The sequence below is a fragment of the Brachycentrus maculatus genome, unplaced genomic scaffold (assembly GCF_059751285.1).
Source record: "Brachycentrus maculatus isolate JH-2025_06_01 unplaced genomic scaffold, ASM5975128v1 h1tg000469l, whole genome shotgun sequence".
NCBI classification, from domain to species: Eukaryota; Metazoa; Arthropoda; class Insecta; order Trichoptera; family Brachycentridae; genus Brachycentrus; species Brachycentrus maculatus.
In genome coordinates, this window is record NW_028281216.1 from 110,616 (window position 1) to 132,207 (window position 21,592).

A 21,592-nucleotide genomic window follows, 5' to 3' on the forward strand; every position below is an offset into this window, starting at 1 on the left:
TCATTGAAATGACCAACAAAATTATCACCTTACATTAGAAAACAATATAAAAATGGCTTTTTAAATAATGTTTTTTTTTTTAAAGTAAGGATCGATAATTATTATGTATTTCATTGAAATTACTTACTCATAACCCTTATCCGCACCCAATGGTGCATAGAGCACTGCATCGAATTGACGTAGTGTTATCTTGATCATTACTTACATGAAGGCAAGGTGATCACTCTTGCGCTTCAGGAACCAGTCCAGGGTAATATTAAATAAATATTACAGTGTAAAATCACTAATATTTATTTTCACCCTCCCTGGGAATCGAACCTGGGACCTCCAGCACGGTAGCTAAACACGCTGACCATTTCACCACGGAGGCGGACATTGAAATTGTGTTGATATTAATGTAGACTACAATCTGTTAAACTGGAAATATCAAAATACACAAAGAGTTCATTTAAAAAAGGAAAACTTCAGTAATATAAAACCAACATTCTCTATCTGGGTATTGTTGAAGGAAGTCTGTAAAAAATGATTGATGGTCCTTTCAGAAAAAAATATATTTTCTGTGGTTCTGAGTAAATGCTGTACTGCGTTGAGACAGGCGGACGTCTCTCTGAAACGGAAGAAACGAGAGAGTGTTTTGGCAGTTTTCATAGCTTATTGTAGCGATGGACAAAAAATTATTTGGTTATAACGAAATTGGCGCTAAAACCAAGATTGGCAATATTCATTGATGAAATAATGATAGAATTCAGTTTTTTATAACAATTAGGTATACATACAGTTTGGACAGATGTACTAAAAAGTGACATTATATCCTACTAATGAAAGCCATTATAACTGAGTTCCACTTTATACATATTTTTGTCCTGAAATAATTGATCTCTTCCCCTATCATTTGCTAGGGGAAGAGAATAATGATAAATGTAATACGTTCCTAAATCTTTTGAACCATGAATATTTTATTCTGTACTAACCGACATTATTTTGATTAAATATTTATTTTCCTAATTGGTTTCTTCATCTTTATGGTGTGTTGTATTTAAGGGATTTTTCCAATAAGTACTTTTTCATTTTAGTTTTAATAAAAATCCATTTTAGAAAAAACTGGTATATGAATACCTAAAGACCTAAAGATTAAAGAATTTGTGGTACCTTAAGATACCACAAATTCATTTTAAAAAATTCATAAAGTTTTATACATCAGAATATAACATCAAAAAATTTAAAGGTATTATTTATCTTCTCCACGGGACTCGGGACAAACCAAACCTTATCATCTTCTTCCATTTTGTTTTGAATATTGAAAGCATTAACTTTGTGGATCATCTTGATATATTATTTCGAGAAATAAAAATACTTTGTGTTCTGATCCACTCACATTTTTATTTAACCAACTAGTTTCGGCAACAACCTGTTGCCCTCTTCAGGGTTACATTTATTACTATTAGTAATAAATGTAACCCTGAAGAGGGCAACAGGTTGTTGACGAAACTAGTTGGTTAAATAAAAATGTGAGTGGATCAGAACACAAAGTATTTTTATTTCTCGAAATAATATATTCTTCCATTTTCTTCGTCACAGCACTTATGTCTTTCAGACTGAGCTCCTTCACTTACATTACCTGTATTCCACCAAATATGTTCTACTCCTAAACCCAAGAATCTGAAGCGCGGGACTAATCACCTTGTCTTCATCCAGCTGACGATCAAGTTGGTAACGAGTCGATCCAATGTATGACCATTGCCCTCTATGAAAATTGGGTACAGACAGGAGAAAAAATGAATCTATACCCTATCCTCCATTTTTTTCTCACTACAATTTTGTAGCATGATAACCGCTCTCCCCTAAAAAAAAAGTCCCTACCTGAAATATGCTGCCAGCAATTGAATATATTGAAGTATATATATATTTTTAAATTAACATATATACAATTTTTTAATTATAATTTTCAAAACACTCTCCTTATCATTCGTCGTTCACTTTGTGTAATACCACTTTAAAAAAAAAACACTAATTCATCACTACAGGTTTCGGAATAATCATTCCATTCATTACTTTTGTGTAAATGTCAGACCGTAACAATTTTATTTTAATGACCAATGGAAGGATTATTCCGAAATAAAAATATACCATTTTTATTCTTATGATATACACAATTCAATTTTACAATTATTTCACATATGCCTACGTAGTTTAAGTTTTAAATATATAAATCAAGTTACGCCAGAGTGGGAGGTTGAATTCAAAATCTGACTCAAAGGTCGCGACACTGACCATGGAACCACAACCTCAAATAAGCATTAACCCTTTCCGGTCACCCAAAATTTAAAAAAAAAATCTACGTAGACAGTTACATTCCAATTGTAAAAAATCTTTTGTCCTCTGCTCATACTGTTGTAATAGATACGAGTGACAAAAATGTAAGCTTGGAATTTAAATAAATAATACTAATGAACATCCGACATGGGACCTAAGAGCAAAAAATCGATGTCTAATGAGATTCGACATTAGACCAGTAAGAGTTAAAAGGTTTTTTACCCTTACAATAAGGAAGACATACACTCATAGTTGAAAAAATGTATTGCTTTATTAATAGGTCTTAAGTATTTCTAATTACTAATCTATTTTTCATATAATTGGAACTTTCTTGATAAGCTTTATGCATAAAATTCTAGATGATATTATTATAAGAAATCAAATCACTTTTTAAAGCTAATTATTACTGGTTATTCTAATAAAATAAGGCAGGGTATCCAATGGTGCTGAATAATCTTGAAGCCATGTGTTGCCATTATATACTCGGTTTGTTTCAGGCGCTAACCATATTCCTCTGGGTAAATAAATATTCCTTGATACAGCGTGCTCCTCAACAACCGGTGCAACCAAAATTGATTCTCCCAAAAGGAATTCTAAAAACAAATTCAATAATGTAAATATTTCCATTCATTTTCAGCAAATCCAACTGTCTTATATTTCAACATCCGTGTGAAAACCATTTTGTATTTTCAAATTCTATGGATTACCCGTGTAATACATGTAGTTTACTTATTACTTTCCATTTTCTCTTCCCCGTTTATATTTTTTTAAATCCTAATTTAATATCACATCACTTTATTCTGCAAAATCTTTCAATATTATTTTTTATAAAAAATACCTTAGGCAAATTAAGTCACCAAAAAGAAGACGACCGATTTTCAAATTTCATTTGGAAATAAACTCTTATACACAATTTTTAATTAAAGATTGAATAAATTATAATAATATGTAATATAACTCAACTGGTTATCTGTAAAAAAAAAACTAAAATATAAAATGCTGATCTTTATATATAAAATTTTTAACAATAAATTACCGAAATATAGTAAGGATAAAATAGTTTTAAAAAAAATTTTCATGAACATATTACTAGAAATAAGGATAAAATAAGACTGCCATTGTTGAAAAAAAACGAGTCGCAAAATTGTTTAATGTGTAAGGGTTTGAAAACGTATGATGAGATGCCTCAATGTATAAAGAATGAAAAGAGTTTGAAAGAATTTAATAATAAATGTTTTGTTTACTTTTACATGTATATATATATATATATATATATATATATATATATATATATATATATATATATATATATATATATATATATATATATATATATATATATATATATATATATATATATATATATATATATATATATGTATATATTTATATATATATATATATATATATATATATATATATATATATATATATATATATATATATATATATATATATATATATTTGATGTAAATTAAGTATAAATAATAGTTTGTCTTAGTTGTAATATAAACCAACTAATGAATTTTTTATTTAATTATTGCTGAAACAATGATGACTTCTCAACAACATTTGAGTGTGTCCAAATACTTGTTCACAAAATCTGGATTATCTCCAATTACAGGAGTTATTTTCATATTTTTTGACATCTCATCAAAGATGAAGAAGAACTTCAAAGAATTTGAGTAGTGTAGTTGTCAATAATGGGTAGAATTGGTGAATGTAAAGTGATCACTTAAACCAGCCATGACGGTCGTCAGCCCCGTAAATGCCCAGACTTCCATATTCTTCTTCATGTTTGATGAGATATCAAAAAATAATATGACTCAATTTATAATGCTTTACCAAGGTAAGGGAAACTGCATTTACATTGTTTCTTTGTGCATTTTCCTGTGAATTTGCCAATAGATAATACATCTTACCATCCCAGATTGGGTGTGCTTCTTTGTTATTTGGGTCTATCCACCAAATGGGAGGGTTAACTGGAGTTCCACTTTTTACTGCTCGTTTAAAGGATTCCATTATAACATGCGCATAATCTGCATGCAGTTCAGTGTACTTTCTGCATATCTTCACTGTCTGTAAACAAATTGGAATGAAAACTCGTTCATTTGAAGTTGATGGGACCAAAGTTGGAAAATGTTTTCAATTTTCAATAAGCATATCGTAGTCGTACAGAAGAAAGTGACTAACTACCAAAATGTAAAATGTTCAGGAGGGCCATTTAAGTTACTTTTGCTTGACAAGAAAATAAACACCAATTCAGTTAGTCATTTTTAACAAGTCAATATATTATACTTCCAAGTTTAAAATCAATTGGGATTTTTTTCAGCGCAAAATTAAGCTAGTAAAATATCAAATAGTCAATGATCAAGTTTTTGTAAAAAATGCACTTGGTCACTTGCTCCTGTATGATTACGATATTTGAAAAAAATGGTTACTATTTTTTGCATAAAGACTGAGTGCCTGTAACATTTCTAAAGCTATTTGTATTTTTATTAACAAAATAATAAATGTGGTGAATGAAATGAGAAATTTTAATCAATTAAAAAACTTATGATTTTTTGTCTTGTATATATACAATATTTTATGCTCTTTTCTGGTAATTTTTATTTTTATTTTTTAACTATTAAAAGTTTGACCAATAAAAAATATTGATTGAAAAAATAGTTTTACCATCCAAAAACAGTTAGAAAAGTTATTAAAATTGCGAAAAAATATTTAAAAGAATTAAAAAATGTTGCTGTATTCAAATTAATTAACTATTATTTTATTTAACAAATTTATGGTACTTTTTTTTTCTTTTTGTGACCGAGCATTATTCTGCCATACAAAAAACAGATAATATGAAAAGAATTGAGAACTGTATTACCTCTTCATCGTAATCCCAAGGAACGTAGGAGTATTGAAGACTTGGCATGAACACATTGGCTTGGAGCCATCTGATGAAGAGCTCTTTGGAAGGTCGCTCATTGTAACCATTTCCTCCAATCATATCAGGCAGGACAAAAGGATAACCATTCATGTTCATCTGTAGTAATGTGGTTATTAGAGTTGGCAGTCCATTGTCAAATGTCCACAGAGTGTCCTTGTCTATCATCCGGACATATATAGGCAGCTCCTGTGTGCTGAATCGTTTAATATAATAACAACATGTTTTATTTGGTCCACTGACTTCTTTGTTAGAGATTCCGGGTTTGATTCACAGGGGATTCACAGAGTCTAAAAATATATAAGAGATTTTTCACTCTTATATTGATTTAATATCATCTTGATCTCCTTAAGCGCAGGACTGATTAGTTTTAAAGGTGTCTCAACTTAATATGAAACATGCATCATTCTTCTCTTTTTTATGACAGAAGATGGAAGTCTGAAGATCCCAGAGCTTACAACCTAAAATTCAGCTGGCTTAAGCGATCACTTTATACATTTCTGTAACGTTCACCATTCTGTCCATTATTGGTGAATGTTACACAAGTGTATGAAAAAATAATCTGCATATTCTAGGACTCAAAGCCTATTTTCACACAAGAAAGTGTGTGGAAATAATGTAATTATGATTTTACCTATTTTTAGAAGTTAACATTTTGTAGGTAGGCCCTTAATATTGATGACTGGTATATTTTGAATGAACTAGAACTTTTCTGCCTCTATAGTGAAAAAGTTACCTCAATTGGCTACCATGCTAGGGCCTCAGATTGAATTCCTAGAAGGGTCATATAAGCAAGGGTATATATTTTCACTCTCACATTTTTTTAATGTCACCCATTTACTCATACAAGAAGCACAGGACTGATCCTTCTTTTTATGCAATTAACGATCAAGGTTACACTGTACCAATACGATGCAGTATCCTGTACGCCACTGGGTGCGGATAAGGGTTAGAAGATAAGGAATAGACAAAGAGAGAGAATATTATATAAGTTGTGAGAGCTCTCTCTTCTTCTCTCATGCTCTATTTCCTAAGAAAATTTAAAGGTAAAACAGTCACTAAATAATAAAAATTCTCCTTCCTAGCCAGCCCGATTTCTCCAAAATGAAAGATCAATAGTTTTTTTATCCGGTCTTAGTGAACGGATCACTTAAATGTAACAGATCTATTAATGCGGATATTCTGAATGACTTTTCAATGTGAAATGAATTCTTGGCTTCCTAGTGGGTATGATCTTTTATTGTGAACTTTTAAAAGAGATAACTAACTGTTGTCCTGTTCGAACTTCCACCAGAGGGCCAAACTGAGCGCATGTCTCCACGTAACTTGTTGTTATAAGTCCAGGGTGTAAATCTATATCTCCTGTTTGCAAAGGAATCTGCAAAACGATAAAAGTAATCACTTTTATTCCACCATGACAAAGTGGTGGATGTTTTACTTAGTCAGACATACTGCTCACTCCTTTCAAGAACGTCATAAATCAAAAAACTTGATTTTTCAGGAAAACGTTTTAATGTTTAAAAATACAACACAATGTTTTAAAAATAAATATCAAGCCACTTATTGAACTTTTTACTATGCAACAGATCTTTTTAAGTAAAACCTGAAGGTTTTTTCTCCATTTGAAAAATATTTAGTAAATTAAAAAAAAAATTAACAATACCTTTTCTTCAAATTATAAAAACAACATTTTCTGCCCTGTAGCGGGTAAATATTAAGTTTAAAATATGCTTCTTTTGCTGGGATATAGTACATTTTCTGGGCATTCCGAAAACATGCACAACTGAAAATTGACAATTTTTTATTTATGATTCTTGAAAGGAGTGAGCGATATTTTGTTTACAGCTATATAGAATTTTATTGTAAAATAAATTAAATAAAAATATTTTAAACAATTCTTCTGGAATATTCGGGAAAGATGATGTGTGAAGATCACCTCGATGGCAAATGCAACACTGCACTGCAGCAATGGAGTCCTGCCGTATGTCCAGCCTTCATCTATGTTTCACAAGCAGTTTTATGATGAGGCACAATGCTAAATTGTAATTTATGTATATAATGTGTTCGTGTTTTCTCGAGATATGACATCTTTGATCTTTTTAATATGAAAATGCAATTAAAAAAATCATTATAAATAATTGTTTCTTCACATACCTGCGGGGACCAACTAGTTTCACCGGCATCAAATTTATAACTATCAATTCCATATTTGGTTTGAAGATCCCGAAGCCGACTAGACCACCACTCTGCAGCTGCACTATTTGTGAAGTCTATATATGATGCGGAATCTGCAGCACTATTCCACCATTTTGTATCAACACTTCCATTCTCACTCTTCACAAAATACCTGTAGAAATCAAAGGGACAAAATCGTAAAAAGTATTTTTTTTTTATTCAGATGTTATATGATGATTGTCGTGATTCATAAAATCCTCAAGTTGCATAAAAGGGACTATTTGCAAGGAAAATTGGTGATTATTAATGGCCAACTTTTTTATATACCGCGATTATATATTGTCAATAAAAGTATCTAATATTTGACCTCAAGTGACTCGTAAAAAGTAGAAGTGCTACTTTGTATAAGTCCCTCACTATTGAGTGTGGGTAAGGGTCAGAAGAAGAAGAAATATAGTATAGAGATGACACTCAACGCAAAGCCATAAATCATAATGATATCAAAGTTGTACATGATCAAATTGTATTATTTATGTATAAAAATCTGTGATATTTATTCTAACCCCCCTGGAACCTTGGTCCTCCAGTTCCATAGTCAAATGCACAAACCACTACACTATGCAGACGGACAAAATACTAATTATAATGCATGTTCATTTCATACATGTTTTAGTCCAATCATCTACAACAAATCAAACATTGAGAATTAAAAATACTATAATGAAAATGTATCTTTGTTTTAAAATCTCTATAAATATTTTTTTACAACTTAATTATAATTAAGTTATAATAAGGTATTTATAGGGATTTTAAATATTTATAGTGATTAACTTAAGTATTAATCAGTCTTGATAAAGAAGCGGTTATGTTCGAAACTGGTAGACATTATAATTAAGTTATAATAAAATATTTATAGTGATTTTAAAACAAAGTTACATTTAAATTATAAAATAGAAAATCACAAAGTTAGTGCTTCAAATATAAATTATATTAAAAATACTATTCAATCTTATATTTGTTTAACCTTACATGTATGATCTCTCATATTTTTTGGTAAAAATTTTTTTTTTCATTTTTATTATCTAATGCATATAATTTTCAATTGAAGTAACTCTGCATTAATCACGTACAATTTCAATTTACAAGGAAGATGAATTTTTAAACATACCCTTTTTGAAGTGCTTCTGTATACCATGGATCACAGCCTTTATTAATGAAAGGATGGACCCATACAGTAACCCTAAAATCCATTGTTTTTAACTTATCAGTAAGCCTTTTGAGATCGGGAAACTTTTTTACATCCACATTGAACGATCCGTAGCAAGTCTCCCATAAATCATCAATCTCAATTTGGCTATTTGTAAAATTATGGTCGACAATTCTCTGCGCAAACTCTAAAACGGTTGATTCATTTATGAGTGTTTTATATTCTGCCCAAGTAGACCAAATGGGGTACTTAGTCATTCGATAATCTGGCAAGCCTACTGGCGTCTTCAGATAGTTACTGACGGCTAACTCATGAACTAAACGGGGATTTGTAGATAATCCAATTGTGTATCTTAAATCGGTGAATTTTCTATTATCAGAGTATGGCGGTTTCACTTCACTTATGAAGCACACAGAATTGTTCTCGATATTATTTTGGTCTACGAAAAGTGGGACTTTTTTATCCACATAAAGGAATACTCCCTCAGAACTGACCCAATATGGTTCAGCAATGGCGACATTGTCACGCTCTTTAGTGATATAGGGATATTCCTCGAATGTGAGTTTTTCAATTGGCCAAAGCTGGGTCCTTATTTGGGGTCCTCCATACCAACTACTATTACCTTTAACAAATAAAAACATATTTACAATAAATTAAATTATGTAATAAAGTTATTTATATTTGTGTAATAGATAAGAAATATGTTTTGTCCCAAAATATTTACCCAACGAAAAACAATTCATATTCCTCACTTTTGGAAATGCTGTCCAAGCCACATCTATAATATGACCAAGGGGCATCTTCTCTTGAGTAATAGTTAAATTCGCCTCTCCAAAAACATATTTGGAAATCCCATTTTCATCATGGGTAACATGAAAGTCTTCATTTTTAAAAGTGGTTCCAATACACCCATTTAATATGGCATTACCATCTAAAAAAATATGTACATACATACATACTTGAAATCTATCAAATAGTAAAATGAAAGTAGTGATTATGCATTTAGTCTTCTTCTTCTTCTTCTTCTTTTAGGACTAGGTCCTGTCATTCTCGGGTCGGTCCTGGGAGGTGGAAGACCAGCTATCCTTTCATTGTTTAGGTGGTCTTCCTGGGGGTCTGATCCCGCCTATGCTGCTGTCCGCTGCCACCCTCACCACTCGATCCGAACTCGCTCTTCTCACATGATCTCTCCAGAAACGACTTCTTTCTCTTCCCTATCGCACAACATCTTAACCATCGCAGATTTTTCTTATATATGAGTTTCTTACTCTGTCGCGAAGTGTTAGGCCTGCAATGGGTGGTAGAGTCTTTATTTCGGATGTCCTAAGAAGGCTTTTTGTTCTCGGGGTGCCGGCTCTTGTTTCCGTGCCGTGTGTCAGGATTTCCGTGCCGTATGCATTAAGTATTTAATTCAATTAAAAAAAAACCTTGTGTGCAAAAAAAGTCCTTTACTTTATATTTTAAACTACTCATACATATATTTTTAAAGTCAAAAATATCTCTATTGTTTAATTTCAGAAGGGTCTCATTTGAGGCTTATTTGTATTTGAGGGAGAATAATATGGGAATGTTATGTTTTTATTAATGTTAATAAATGAAAATAAATTACATATACAGGTTAAACAAAATGTATTTCTTTATCCCAATATGACAAAACAGTGGAATGAATGTAAGAAATATTACAATGTACTGAATAAAGGATAAGAATTCTAGAAATAAACAGAATTTTATGTGTGAATGAAAATCTTTAAAATACTCTGGACACAATGGTTCTTCGTTACATCATTTGCAAACGTAACGAGTTTTTCCTCCTACTGCCGTTATGGTGACTTAGCTATTTTCAAGACCTCATAAATATGATAACTTAATATAGGAGATGGTTAATGCTGATTTTGTGATTAAATTTCAAATTTAATTTTAACAATCTTTGTGGTATAATATCAACAAAAAATAAATAAGCATTTCCTAATGGCATTTTTATGAAGTATTTTAAATTTTCTGTCTCAGCAGTGGTCAAAGATATTATCTGCTGTAATGACAAAAATAACTATAATGTGTTATAATTACATTCCAACTCTTGCTGATTTGAAATTACGGCAAAAAAATATTTGTTTACTTACTTTGAATAATGTCCAAAGAAAATCCTTTAGATAATCTTTCAATATTTATAAAAGTGTTCTCATCTAAATATTTTCGGTCAGTATCCATGACAACAAAAGATTCCTTTGCTTTCCATTGTTCCGATGGCACAATAATGGCATATAGCAACAGCAATATGACTGGGAAAAAATCATGAAAATCAAATCATAGTATTTGCTAATAGTAACTTTTTAAAAAAAACTTTTTAAACAAACCGTTAAAAAATATTCATTAAAATAGCCCTCTCATGACTTTTTTTATTATTTCTTAATTATGCGTATTAGTGTGAATATGGTAATTTATTTGCCACTCAATAGCATGAATAATTGAATACATGTATTACAAAGAACATATTTTAAAATTACACGTTATTTCTCTTTGTATTTCTATCAAATTTTTTCTCTTTTTGCATATTTACAGTAAGTATTGAATACCAAAAGAAAATCGATTGTTTATTTCTTTCATAATATGTATAAATAATGAAAAAAAATCAACAGGGTTTATTGATATGTATACGAGTGATAAAATTTTGTTTTTATCAAACCTGTGGTATACTTACAAAAACAGACATTCATCTTTACAGATGTCCTGTACACTAATGATATAATTTGAGTTTCATTTCAGTTTATATAGGTATAATTTATATCCACAGAGGTGGCGAATTTACTTTTATCTCACAGAAATATGTAAATATTCCTTTAGATGTGACATATTATCAGAGTCGGTGCATTTTTTCCAATTAAGCAAACACATTAAATTTTAGGGAGTAAAAAAATTATAGTATGATTCATTTACACACTCCAAGTGTGGAACAGATTGGCAGTGACAGTGATCCGTTTTGATCTATTCCAATAAAGAAAATCCTTGAAGGCACAACGTCTCCATTGGAGCCTTATTAGATCCACTCTATATGTTCATGATGAGCAGGTTATCAGCTTCATAGAGTCTTAGAACACATCAAAAAACAAATTCAGTTTAAAATGCTTTGTTATTCACATTTTAAAATGTGAATAACAAAGTCTTATTCACATTTTTAAATATAGTATGGTTATGTTGTGTGAATTACTAGTTTCAAATAAATATAAGTGATTCTCATTCTAATATTTATTTAATATTACCCTGGACTGATACCTGAAGCTCAAGACTCACCTTACCTTCATGTAATTAACAAACAAAAAAAGTGAACCAATATAGTGCAGTGTCTGATGCACCACTGGGTGCAGATAAGGGTTAGAAGATCCTCATAAATATATTTTATAAATTTACAGTATTCTTCATTTCTACGCCTGCGTAATGATACTAAAAAAATCACACTTGAGAAAAACACTCGACGCTTTATATTACTGTATTATCATTCCTATATATTCATTTGTAATTGATAATAAGAAATGAGTTAATTTCTTTATCTTATATGACATGTTATTATTAATTTTTATTCTGAAGTTATCTTTTATCACCTTATATCAGTAAATGATGAAGTAGAGAATGTTTTTTGTTTAGTAGCTCAGTAACTAAAAAACATTTTAAATTGCAAATGATATCATTTATTGACATCATTACTATTCGTTTTGTTAAGGTTTGAAAACTTTTATCCCGCAAATGGCCACCTCTAGCATTGTTGCAAACTTGTACATGTTTTTTCTACAATGTGGCTTGACATCCCTGTTGAAAGAAGTATTTGAAACAGAACATAAAGTAAATACCCTCTGTATGCATTTATTATAATGGATTATTCTTCTTACTTCCAGAAATGTCTGAAACATCACTCTATTCTTGGCCAAATATCCATTATATAATAGTTTCCTTAAACCCTCTCCGTTGGTTGAAAAATATTGATTAATAGCAATAAACTTTTGACTTCCTATGTGGAGCAAATCTACCACTTGTAAACAAAGTAGAAACACACTCAAAATATGGTGAATAAATGAATATCATATTTTATTAGTATAAAATGTTTGTGCACAACTGTTTCAAAGCAAACACTGATTAGGTTTATCCAACCTTTGTGAAGTAAGGTATGACATTAAATGGTACGGAGAAATTCATAAGCCAAAATGGCCCATCAAAGCCAGTTCCATCGACACCATAAATCCAAGTTCCTTTAGGCAAGTAGATATCCCTTGACAAGGCGCCCTCTTCTAGTACCGGCGCTACAAGAATGGTTTCACCAAGAAGGTATTCTGAAAAGCAAAACAGATTAGTTATACATACAATTTAAATTATTATATAAATAGAATGCCTAATAAGTTATCAAGTATTATTTTTTGACATCTCATCAAAGATGAAGAAGAATATGGAAGTCTGGGCATTTACAGGGCTGACGACCGTCAGCCCCGAAAATTTAAGTGATCACTTTACACACGTGTAACATTCACCAATTCCACCCATTATTGACAATCACACCACTCAAATTCTTAGAAGTTCTATATATATGAACCAATTTAGAAACCTTGTTCTTGAATCACTAGAACTTCACTAGAGACATCTATTGGTGAGATGGAAAGAAGCTTTTTACCAAGCAGAAACTCTTATATTAGTATGTGAGGTCCAAATCCTGGATTTCAATCACACACATAAGAAACGCCAGAAAATACCATTTTCATTTTTATTATTTAAGCTTATAATTTGACCAGATAATTTATTTACAACATTTTGAGTGTGTTCAAATACTTGTTTACAAAATGAAGATTTTTGTGAACAAGTATTTGGACACACTCAAAATGTTGTACAGTTATCAAGTGTTTACATTTTCTTAAGAGATTGGCCAGTCGAGAAAATGAAAGACAAAGAAAAAGATAATAAATTGATAATGGATAGAAGAGGGAAATAACCCCATTCATCTAACTCTTATTATTTTGATGCTGATAGTGTTTAAAATGTTTTTAGACCTATTTATTTGTTATCTTATCACTTACCATCCCAAATACTTAATGCAATTGGATCGGTTGGATCTACCCACCAAATGGGTGGATTTACAGGGGTGCCATCCTCAACACTACGCTGCATAGCACTTCTGATCACCTCAGAATAACTATCGTGAAGGCGTGTACATATACGTGCTACTTGAGTAGTCTGAAATAACAATCAATATCTGTATGAATTATTGTTTTTTAGAAAAAAAAAATGTCAACAGGTATTAAATATGCATCTTATTATTTAAACAACTTTATTTAAATTATTGAAGAAACAAAAATGTTTATTTGAAATTGCCACAATATATAGAATAAAAAATATTTATGCTATGTTTTTTTCTTCTTTGGAATGAACGGTTTAAAATTAAATTATTAATTTCATTGTTCATATATTTTTCAACTTCAAGACCAAATCTTGGGCTAGGCTGTGATCCCGTGGTTAGTGTCGCGGGCTCTAAGTCTAATCGGAGTTTCTGAGTTCGACCCTTCTGCATCATAATTTTACCCGCTTAGACTCACGAATATAGTATGAAATTGAAATATTTGTGTTTATAATAAAACACAAATACAGTATGCTCTCCTTTAACATTGAGATAAGGACCGCATTATCAGAGCAAACGTGAATGTTTTTAAATCTTTTTTCAAATCTGTTTTAAATTAATCAAAAACTAATTAATTATCAATTAAGTTAAAATTGACTATATGCAATGCAGTGCCCTTTGTACCATGCGGTGCAGGTAAAGATAAGAAGAATAACATAATACTCTAAATAGATAATGTGTTAGATATGTTACATATTCTCATTTATGTAATAACAAAATATATCAATAAGATTATACCATAAATTTATCTATGAATACAAATGGAGATTACACAATAATTATCAGTTACTCTTAAGCAAGGTATTATAAAAGATAATATACATATTTTTTTCCTAAGCAGCATGATAATATTATGTACTTATTTCATTTCAATAATCACAATTTAACAGTCATTATTTAAGATTGCGCAACGAAATGTGCAAGTTAATGAATTAAGGTACATTTATCATTACCACTAAATCCAGGTCCCAGGGTGCAATTGAAAATTGCATTACTGGCATGAATGTATTAGCCAGGAGCCATCTTGTGAAGAGTTCAGCACTCGGTTTTTCGTTGTATCCATTACCTCCGATCATATCGGGCAATACAAATGGGTATCCATTCATGTTCATTTGAAGGAGAGTTGTGACAAGTGTCGGAAGACCGTTTTCGAATGACCATACAGAATCCTTATCCAACATCCGAACAAAAATGGGCAAATCCTGGGTTCTGGACAAACATGTATTAAAATATTATTAACAAGTAATATGTTTATATTTCTAATCGCTGAAACCACTACATCAATTTCATGCAACCAAAAAAATAATATGGTATTTGGCTTATGAGCAAATTTATTAATTACCTTTGACCGGCGCGAACTTCAATCATTGGACCAAAAACAGATACAGCCCTCACATAATCAGCAGTGATATGACCAGGGTGGAGATCATCTTCACCATTTTGCACGGGAACCTATTTGCATATTTGAAGAATACACTATTCAAGAATACATTTCAGTATCAACAATATGTAAAGTCATATTTTGTATCTATAATTATGTATGCTTTATTACCTGTGGAGACCAACTAGACTCTCCAGCATCGAATTTAAAGCTATCAATATTATAAGTATTTTTAAGGTCAATTAATCGTTTGGTCCACCAAGAAGTGGCTTCGGGATTTGTGAAGTCAATATATGCCGCAGTAGTTCCGTTGTTATTCCACCAACTCGTAACAACAGAGCCAGATTCATCAGTTACCAAATATCTACAAAGCAAATTAAACAACTTATATAATGACATTATTTTTTGTGCTTTCAGTACTTTTACCACATGTGCACAAAACTCCAACAGAATGCAGGACCGGGTATAAAAACTAAAATGCACATTATAAACATAGCTCACCCTTTATCTTTTGCTTCTGTATACCAAGGCTCACATCCCTCATTCAAAAATGGATGAACCCACACTGTCACTCTGCTGAATCCGAGATTTGTTAAATTTCGCATCATTTCGTTGAAGTCTGGGAACTTTGTCTCGTCTATAGTTAATGACCCGTAACAGACTTCCCACAAGTCATCAATTTCAAACTGACCACCAAAACCATAGTCGATAATTTCTTTTGCATAATCCAAGACAATTGTTTGATTGATAGGCCTGTAATATCTCGCCCATGTGGACCAAATAGGTTCCCGAGTCATATTAATATTCGGATAGCCGATGGGTTTACCTAAATATCTATTAACTGCGTATAAATGTCCCACTTTTGCATTCTCTGTAAAAACAATATCGTATACGAGATTGCTTGTTTTACGTTTCTCAGAATATGGAGCCTTCACTTCGGCGATGAAGCAAAGGTGATTTGCCATACGATTATTTTGATCAATGAAAAGAGGTACTCTCTTGTCTACATAGAAAATTGTGCCTTCGGAATTAATCCAATATGGTTCTGAAACTGCATTGTTTTCATCTTCTTTAGTTACATATGAATAATCAGAGAGATTCAATTTCTGGACTGGCCAATATTGCCGCTTCTGCTCGGGTCCGCCAAACCAGTGTTTAATACCTTTAAAAATATAAATAATATCATACAAATGTCTCAATGGTTTCTTATAATATATTATTAAAAAAAAAGTCTAAGGGAAATACCTAAATCAAAGCAGTCCATTAATCGTTGAGAACTGGGGGCTGTCCACTCCACATTCAGTTGCCATCTCTCTTCACTGACTGTCACCAAAACCTTGAGCTCGACTGTTCCAAAGTTCATAATCGCTAATCTATCAGTGTTCCATTGTGAATACTCTTCTTCAGCAAACTGAGTACCAATAACACCGAGGTATCGTAAGTCATTACCTAAAAGAAAAACATATTTATTTTTTTATTTATAAATTATATCATTACAGTTTCTTATTACACTTATTACAGTTCGTATAACTATTCAGCATATAATCCAGTTTTGCTAAATAGGAATTAATTTCAAATGCCTTATATTCAAGTCCAAATGATTTCAGAGTCAGAGTGGTCTGACAATGTTGATTATGATATAAGAATATAAAGCTAAACAGCCCTTGCCTTTTGAATTTTATAACAATAAATATTTTTGTATGGTTTATTTATAATATATTTAATTACCTCTTATTGCTGTTACGGCAATGCCATTATTTACATTCTTAAGTTCAAGATAAACGTCACTTTCTGGATTAAGAGTTATATCTCCAGAGACCAGAGATGAACCCAAAAATATGACTCCAACTGAAATATTGTTTCACATAAATTTAATATTTATTCAATTATTTTATTACAGTTTTTGAATAAGTCTTAATGATTATTGTACAGCAGCATGATTACATTAAGCAAAAGATTCAAACCAGCCCATTTTCAACACTCTTTGGATGCTAGATGATATTTCTTTATTAAAATAAACATGGCAACTCGAAAGTTATGAAAAATACATCCCAAAACCCAGAGCAATGAAAATAAATCATTCTTAAATATACTTTGCAATTGACGAGAATTGAACCCTGTATTCCCATTTTAAGCATAGCACCACACCGCATGTCAGCGTAGTTAGATGATGATTTAGGTCATGAACATGCAATTTCGAAAACGCAAAAGCTCCCATAATACATGGCCTGTAGACTGGATACAAAAATTTGGATGGAATTCTAAGAATGTAGAAATGGACTAAAATTTTCTTATTGTGTCACATTCCATAGGAAATAGTCTCAAAATAAGAGAGCTCTCCAAACCCAAATCACTTGTGAAAAATGGAAAGCTTAAAATTTAACTATTTCTTATAAATAAAAATAAAAGTTTTTATAATTTAATTTACCTATTAAAAAAAAGCTTTTGCAAGCCATGTTTTGTGGGTGCCAATGTGCACCATATACTTTAAAGGTAATCACCCAACTAATATATTTTTTTAATCATGATATTTTAATAACTTAGTTATTATCATTAAAATCTTTTAATGCTTTAATTCAGGTGACCATGAAATTATTTTTTTACTCTGTAATTTTTTTTTTAATATTTGTAATTTTAGTTCAATTAAATTATTTGAATTTAATTTAAAAACATATGCAATGTTTAAAATAAAATGTTTATAAAATAAAAATAAAGTTCTGTCCTCAACTTTACATAATACTATTGAAAATTTACTAATGTTTCTTACACATTCTTCTTCTTCTTAATTAATTGTTTATTACATGAAGGTAAGATGATCTCTCTTGTTTTACAGACCAGGGTGATACCAAATAAATACTGGAGTAAAAATCACTTTTACTTATTTCCCCCCTCCCTTGGAATTGAATCCAGGGCATCCAGCTGGTATTATCAAAGACAGTTGTGGTTAAGTGAGCAAAAGGACTATAAGATTTTTAAAAAGTTGAAGTGGTGTTTGACGAGATACAAGAAAAAAGGAAAACTTATTTTTATTGATCTTAAATTGATTTAGGTATTGATTTTTTTTAAATTGATTAGTATTTTGTTGTAGGTATTTTTAAATGTTTAAAGAACTACATTTTATTGTGTAAAAAGTTCTAGAGCTAATCTTTTGTTGGTGTTTTTATACTCTTTACTAAACATTTTTTTTTTTAATCCCATAAGATTAAAAACAAGCCCTTTTGTTTTTATTAAAATGGAAGGTTTTTTTGAATTGGCTTTCCATTTCTTATTTTTTTAACTGGGAATAAAGTCAACATCCTCATTCTAAAACATATAATTCTTCCAAAAGATAAAGATAAAAAAAAATGGTTACACTAATCTAAGAAATTATTCCTGTTGTCACCAAAAATTATCTCTTTCATAAAAATTTTAAGTGGGTAGTAATCATACAAACATCATAATAATCTTATTTGTGAAGTGCTGATTACAATCTCTTAATGCCTTTTGCCACTGTTTTTTTTTTAATTTTGTAATTTGCTATCATTTGTTATATCCGCTAAGTACCTATTTATTATTATATTTCCTTTGGTTTGCAATGAATCTGATGTGTAAATATTCAATTTCACACTGTCACATTCGCTCAAATTCAAAAGATATGTGATAAAAAGCGCCTGCCACATAGATATGGTTGGTCGATAGGTGATATGTTAATGCATTGTTTTTTAACCTGGGGGTCGCAATCGGTATTTATGAAAATTTAAATATATATATATATATATATATATATATATATATATATATATATATATATATATATATATATATATATATATATATATATATATATATATATATATATATATATATATATATATATATATATATATATATATATATTTATATATATATATATTAACTGCTATACTAGTAAAGTAAAACTTAAGAGGTTAAAGTGCAAAGTTTTATTATTTGATTTATTATAATTTTTTTATTAAAAAAGATAGATATTTGTATTTTTATTATATACAAAAATACTTAAATTTCATACTATTTTTGTGGGCCTAAGCGGCTCATTATTAGAAATAGGTATCAAATTGTGGTAGAGTGGAATTGAACCGAGAAACTCTGATTCAAGAGTCCACGACACTAACCAAGGGACCACAGCCCGACACAGTAACGACATTAAAAAGGTTGATAGATTCTGTATTAATTTATTGAGTTTACTGTTTAATTTTATTTTGATGGAGTTTAATAAATACATAGCGATTTTAGCAATTACATGTGTTTTATATTTTTTTCCTCAAAAATGATACTTTATTAAATTCAATTTCTGATATGTGTGTACAGCAAACCGCAAAAAAAATCCTAAATTTCTACCATACTCCTTGATTTAAGTGGTGCCCATTTTGATACCTCTTTTATTTCCAAATAAATATCACCTTTATAATTACTATAAAAAGTGGAAAATTCTTCATAAATTTGGTAACAGTGAACATTAAAAAGGTAAAATCTATAAATTTATTATTATTGTTACTTCCAAAGGATAACTTCGATCAGTAATATATCATCATCACACATCAAATGATAATATAGGAATATCTTTGATGATTGATTATCTATAATATTTTGTAATTAATATTATTCATCAAGTATCGTAATAAAGTATTAATATTTTACTGCTTATCTTTTCTTTTCCACCAGGATGAATAATCAAATTACAGAATCTCATTATAATGTGTTAAAAAAGAACTTATATTTATAAGAATTCTTATTTTGATTTTGTACCATAAGTAAAATTTCATAAAATAAAGTATTATTGGGTTGATGCAAAAGTTATGACCGTGTTTTATGATCCCAGGTAAAAAATGTTTTTTTTCTTAAATTATGAAAAATATCTTCTTTTTTATGATTCCATTGTATAAAGGATGCTTTTCCTCTACTTTCTATTCAGTTTTGGCCTAGCCAGAGTACAGTAATGACCCCTTGTATTTTTTCAAAATGTCGCTCGATAAAGTGCATTTACGTCATTGTTTACTTTATGAATTCCATAAAGACAATACCGCGAGTGTGGAAACCAAAAACATTTGTGAAGTGTATGGAGTAGATGTCATCAAAGTTCGACAGGTACGAAGATGGTTTACAAAATTCCGATCTGGAGATTTTTCACTCATTGATAAACCACGTACCAGGCGGCCATTGAAGTCTGATGACGACAAGTTAAAAGTCATAATTGACACCAATCCACGTCTAATCATCAGGAAGATTGTGTCAATGATGGGAGTCAACCAAACAACCGTATTAAGACATTTGAAGCGTATGGAAATGGTTTCGCGGTACGACGTTTGGATACCTCATCAATTGTCGGCTGCCAATTTATTGGATCGTGTTTCAACGTGCGTTGCTTTGAGTGCGAGACAAAAACATGAACCTTTTTTGCGTCGTTTGGTGACGGAAGATGAGAAGTGGGTCGTGTACAACAACGTGACAAGAAAAAGTCATTGAGCTATACCTGGACAAGCCCCATTAACAACTTCGAAGGCCGAAATCCATAAAAAAGTTAAACTTTGTATTTGGTGGGATAATAAGGGTATTGCGTATTTTGAACTCTTGGAACACGATCAGACAAGTACAGCAGAACGATATTGTCAGCAATTATCCAAATTGAACATGGACCTTCAAAAGGATAGACCAGAATTGGTAAAAAGAAAAGGGGTAGTGTTTCATCACGACAACGCGAGACCACATATGGCTATGATGATCCAACACAAGCTAAATGAGTTAAATTGGGATGTTATCAAGCATCCACCGTATTCTCCAGATCTTGCTCTTTCTGATTTTCATTTATTCCGATCACTGCAAAAAAAAAATTAAATAATGAAAAAAATTATACCATAGAGCAGGTAAAAACATCCCTTACTTAATTTTTCGCATCAAAATCCACGTATTTTTTTACTACTGGTATTAATAAGCTGATAGAAAGATGGGAGAAGGTTATAAGTGCTGATGGAAATTATCTAATTTATTAAATAAATAATACATATTTTTAAAAAAAATATATATATATATGATATGTAAAAAACGGTCAAAACTTTTGCATCAAACCCAATATTTATATAATGCTTGAATATAATGAATTGAAACTATTTTATTTATTCAAATATATTTGTGTAGCGGATTTATATGTATTATAATATGTAATGTAATTAGCGCCAATACTTATGCTTACAGCTGCTCATGCTCCTACATAAAGCTTACTCTTTATTTAAACAACATACACCTGCCTGTATTATTTAAACTAACTAACTAACCACCACGCCGCTTCCCCGCAGGGGTAGGCAGAGAGAATAGAGCGCCACACCACTCTGTCTTTGCAAACATTCTTCGCCTTTTCTACGTTCATGCATCTCCTTATACATACCCGCCGATTATTACGACTTCTCACCTGATCACTTT

The 21,592-nt window shown here is 30.6% G+C and overlaps 2 protein-coding genes across 2 annotated transcripts; both read right to left on the reverse strand.

Moving 5' to 3' along the window:
* Positions 1–2,566: 2,566 nt before the first annotated feature.
* On the reverse strand, positions 2,567–11,469 carry LOC148302256 (alpha-galactosidase MYORG-like). The gene is made up of 9 exons (XM_088271861.1): positions 11,326–11,469; positions 10,748–10,906; positions 9,352–9,558; positions 8,589–9,249; positions 7,400–7,592; positions 6,514–6,623; positions 5,186–5,441; positions 4,236–4,392; positions 2,567–2,906 (listed from the first exon to the last, which is right to left on the reverse strand). The coding sequence occupies exons 1-9, from the start codon at positions 11,339–11,341 to the stop codon at positions 2,710–2,712; spliced, it is 1,956 nt and encodes a 651-aa protein (XP_088127987.1). The 5' UTR covers positions 11,342–11,469; the 3' UTR covers positions 2,567–2,709.
* A 943-nt stretch (positions 11,470–12,412) lies between these two features.
* On the reverse strand, positions 12,413–21,375 carry LOC148302257 (alpha-galactosidase MYORG-like). The gene is made up of 9 exons (XM_088271892.1): positions 21,366–21,375; positions 16,889–17,008; positions 16,406–16,609; positions 15,662–16,322; positions 15,332–15,524; positions 15,122–15,231; positions 14,733–14,988; positions 13,682–13,838; positions 12,413–12,946 (listed from the first exon to the last, which is right to left on the reverse strand). The coding sequence occupies exons 1-9, from the start codon at positions 21,373–21,375 to the stop codon at positions 12,759–12,761; spliced, it is 1,899 nt and encodes a 632-aa protein (XP_088128018.1). The 3' UTR covers positions 12,413–12,758.
* Between the last annotated feature and the right edge of the window lie 217 nt (positions 21,376–21,592).

What these genes read in the sequence shown, in the direction of transcription:
- LOC148302256 (XM_088271861.1), bottom strand. An exon ending in AAACTAGTTGGTCCCCGCAG is followed by an intron (nt 6,624 to 7,399) that starts GTATGTGAAGAA and finishes ATCGTTTTGCAG; the next exon opens with ATTCCTTTGCAAACAGGAGA. An exon ending in CTTGGGATTACGATGAAGAG is followed by an intron (nt 4,393 to 5,185) that starts GTAATACAGTTC and finishes ATTTGTTTACAG; the next exon opens with ACAGTGAAGATATGCAGAAA.
- LOC148302257 (XM_088271892.1), bottom strand. An exon ending in ACAGAAGCAAAAGATAAAGG is followed by an intron (nt 15,525 to 15,661) that starts GTGAGCTATGTT and finishes TTTGCTTTGTAG; the next exon opens with ATATTTGGTAACTGATGAAT. An exon ending in TGCATTAAGTATTTGGGATG is followed by an intron (nt 12,947 to 13,681) that starts GTAAGTGATAAG and finishes TTTGCTTTTCAG; the next exon opens with AATACCTTCTTGGTGAAACC.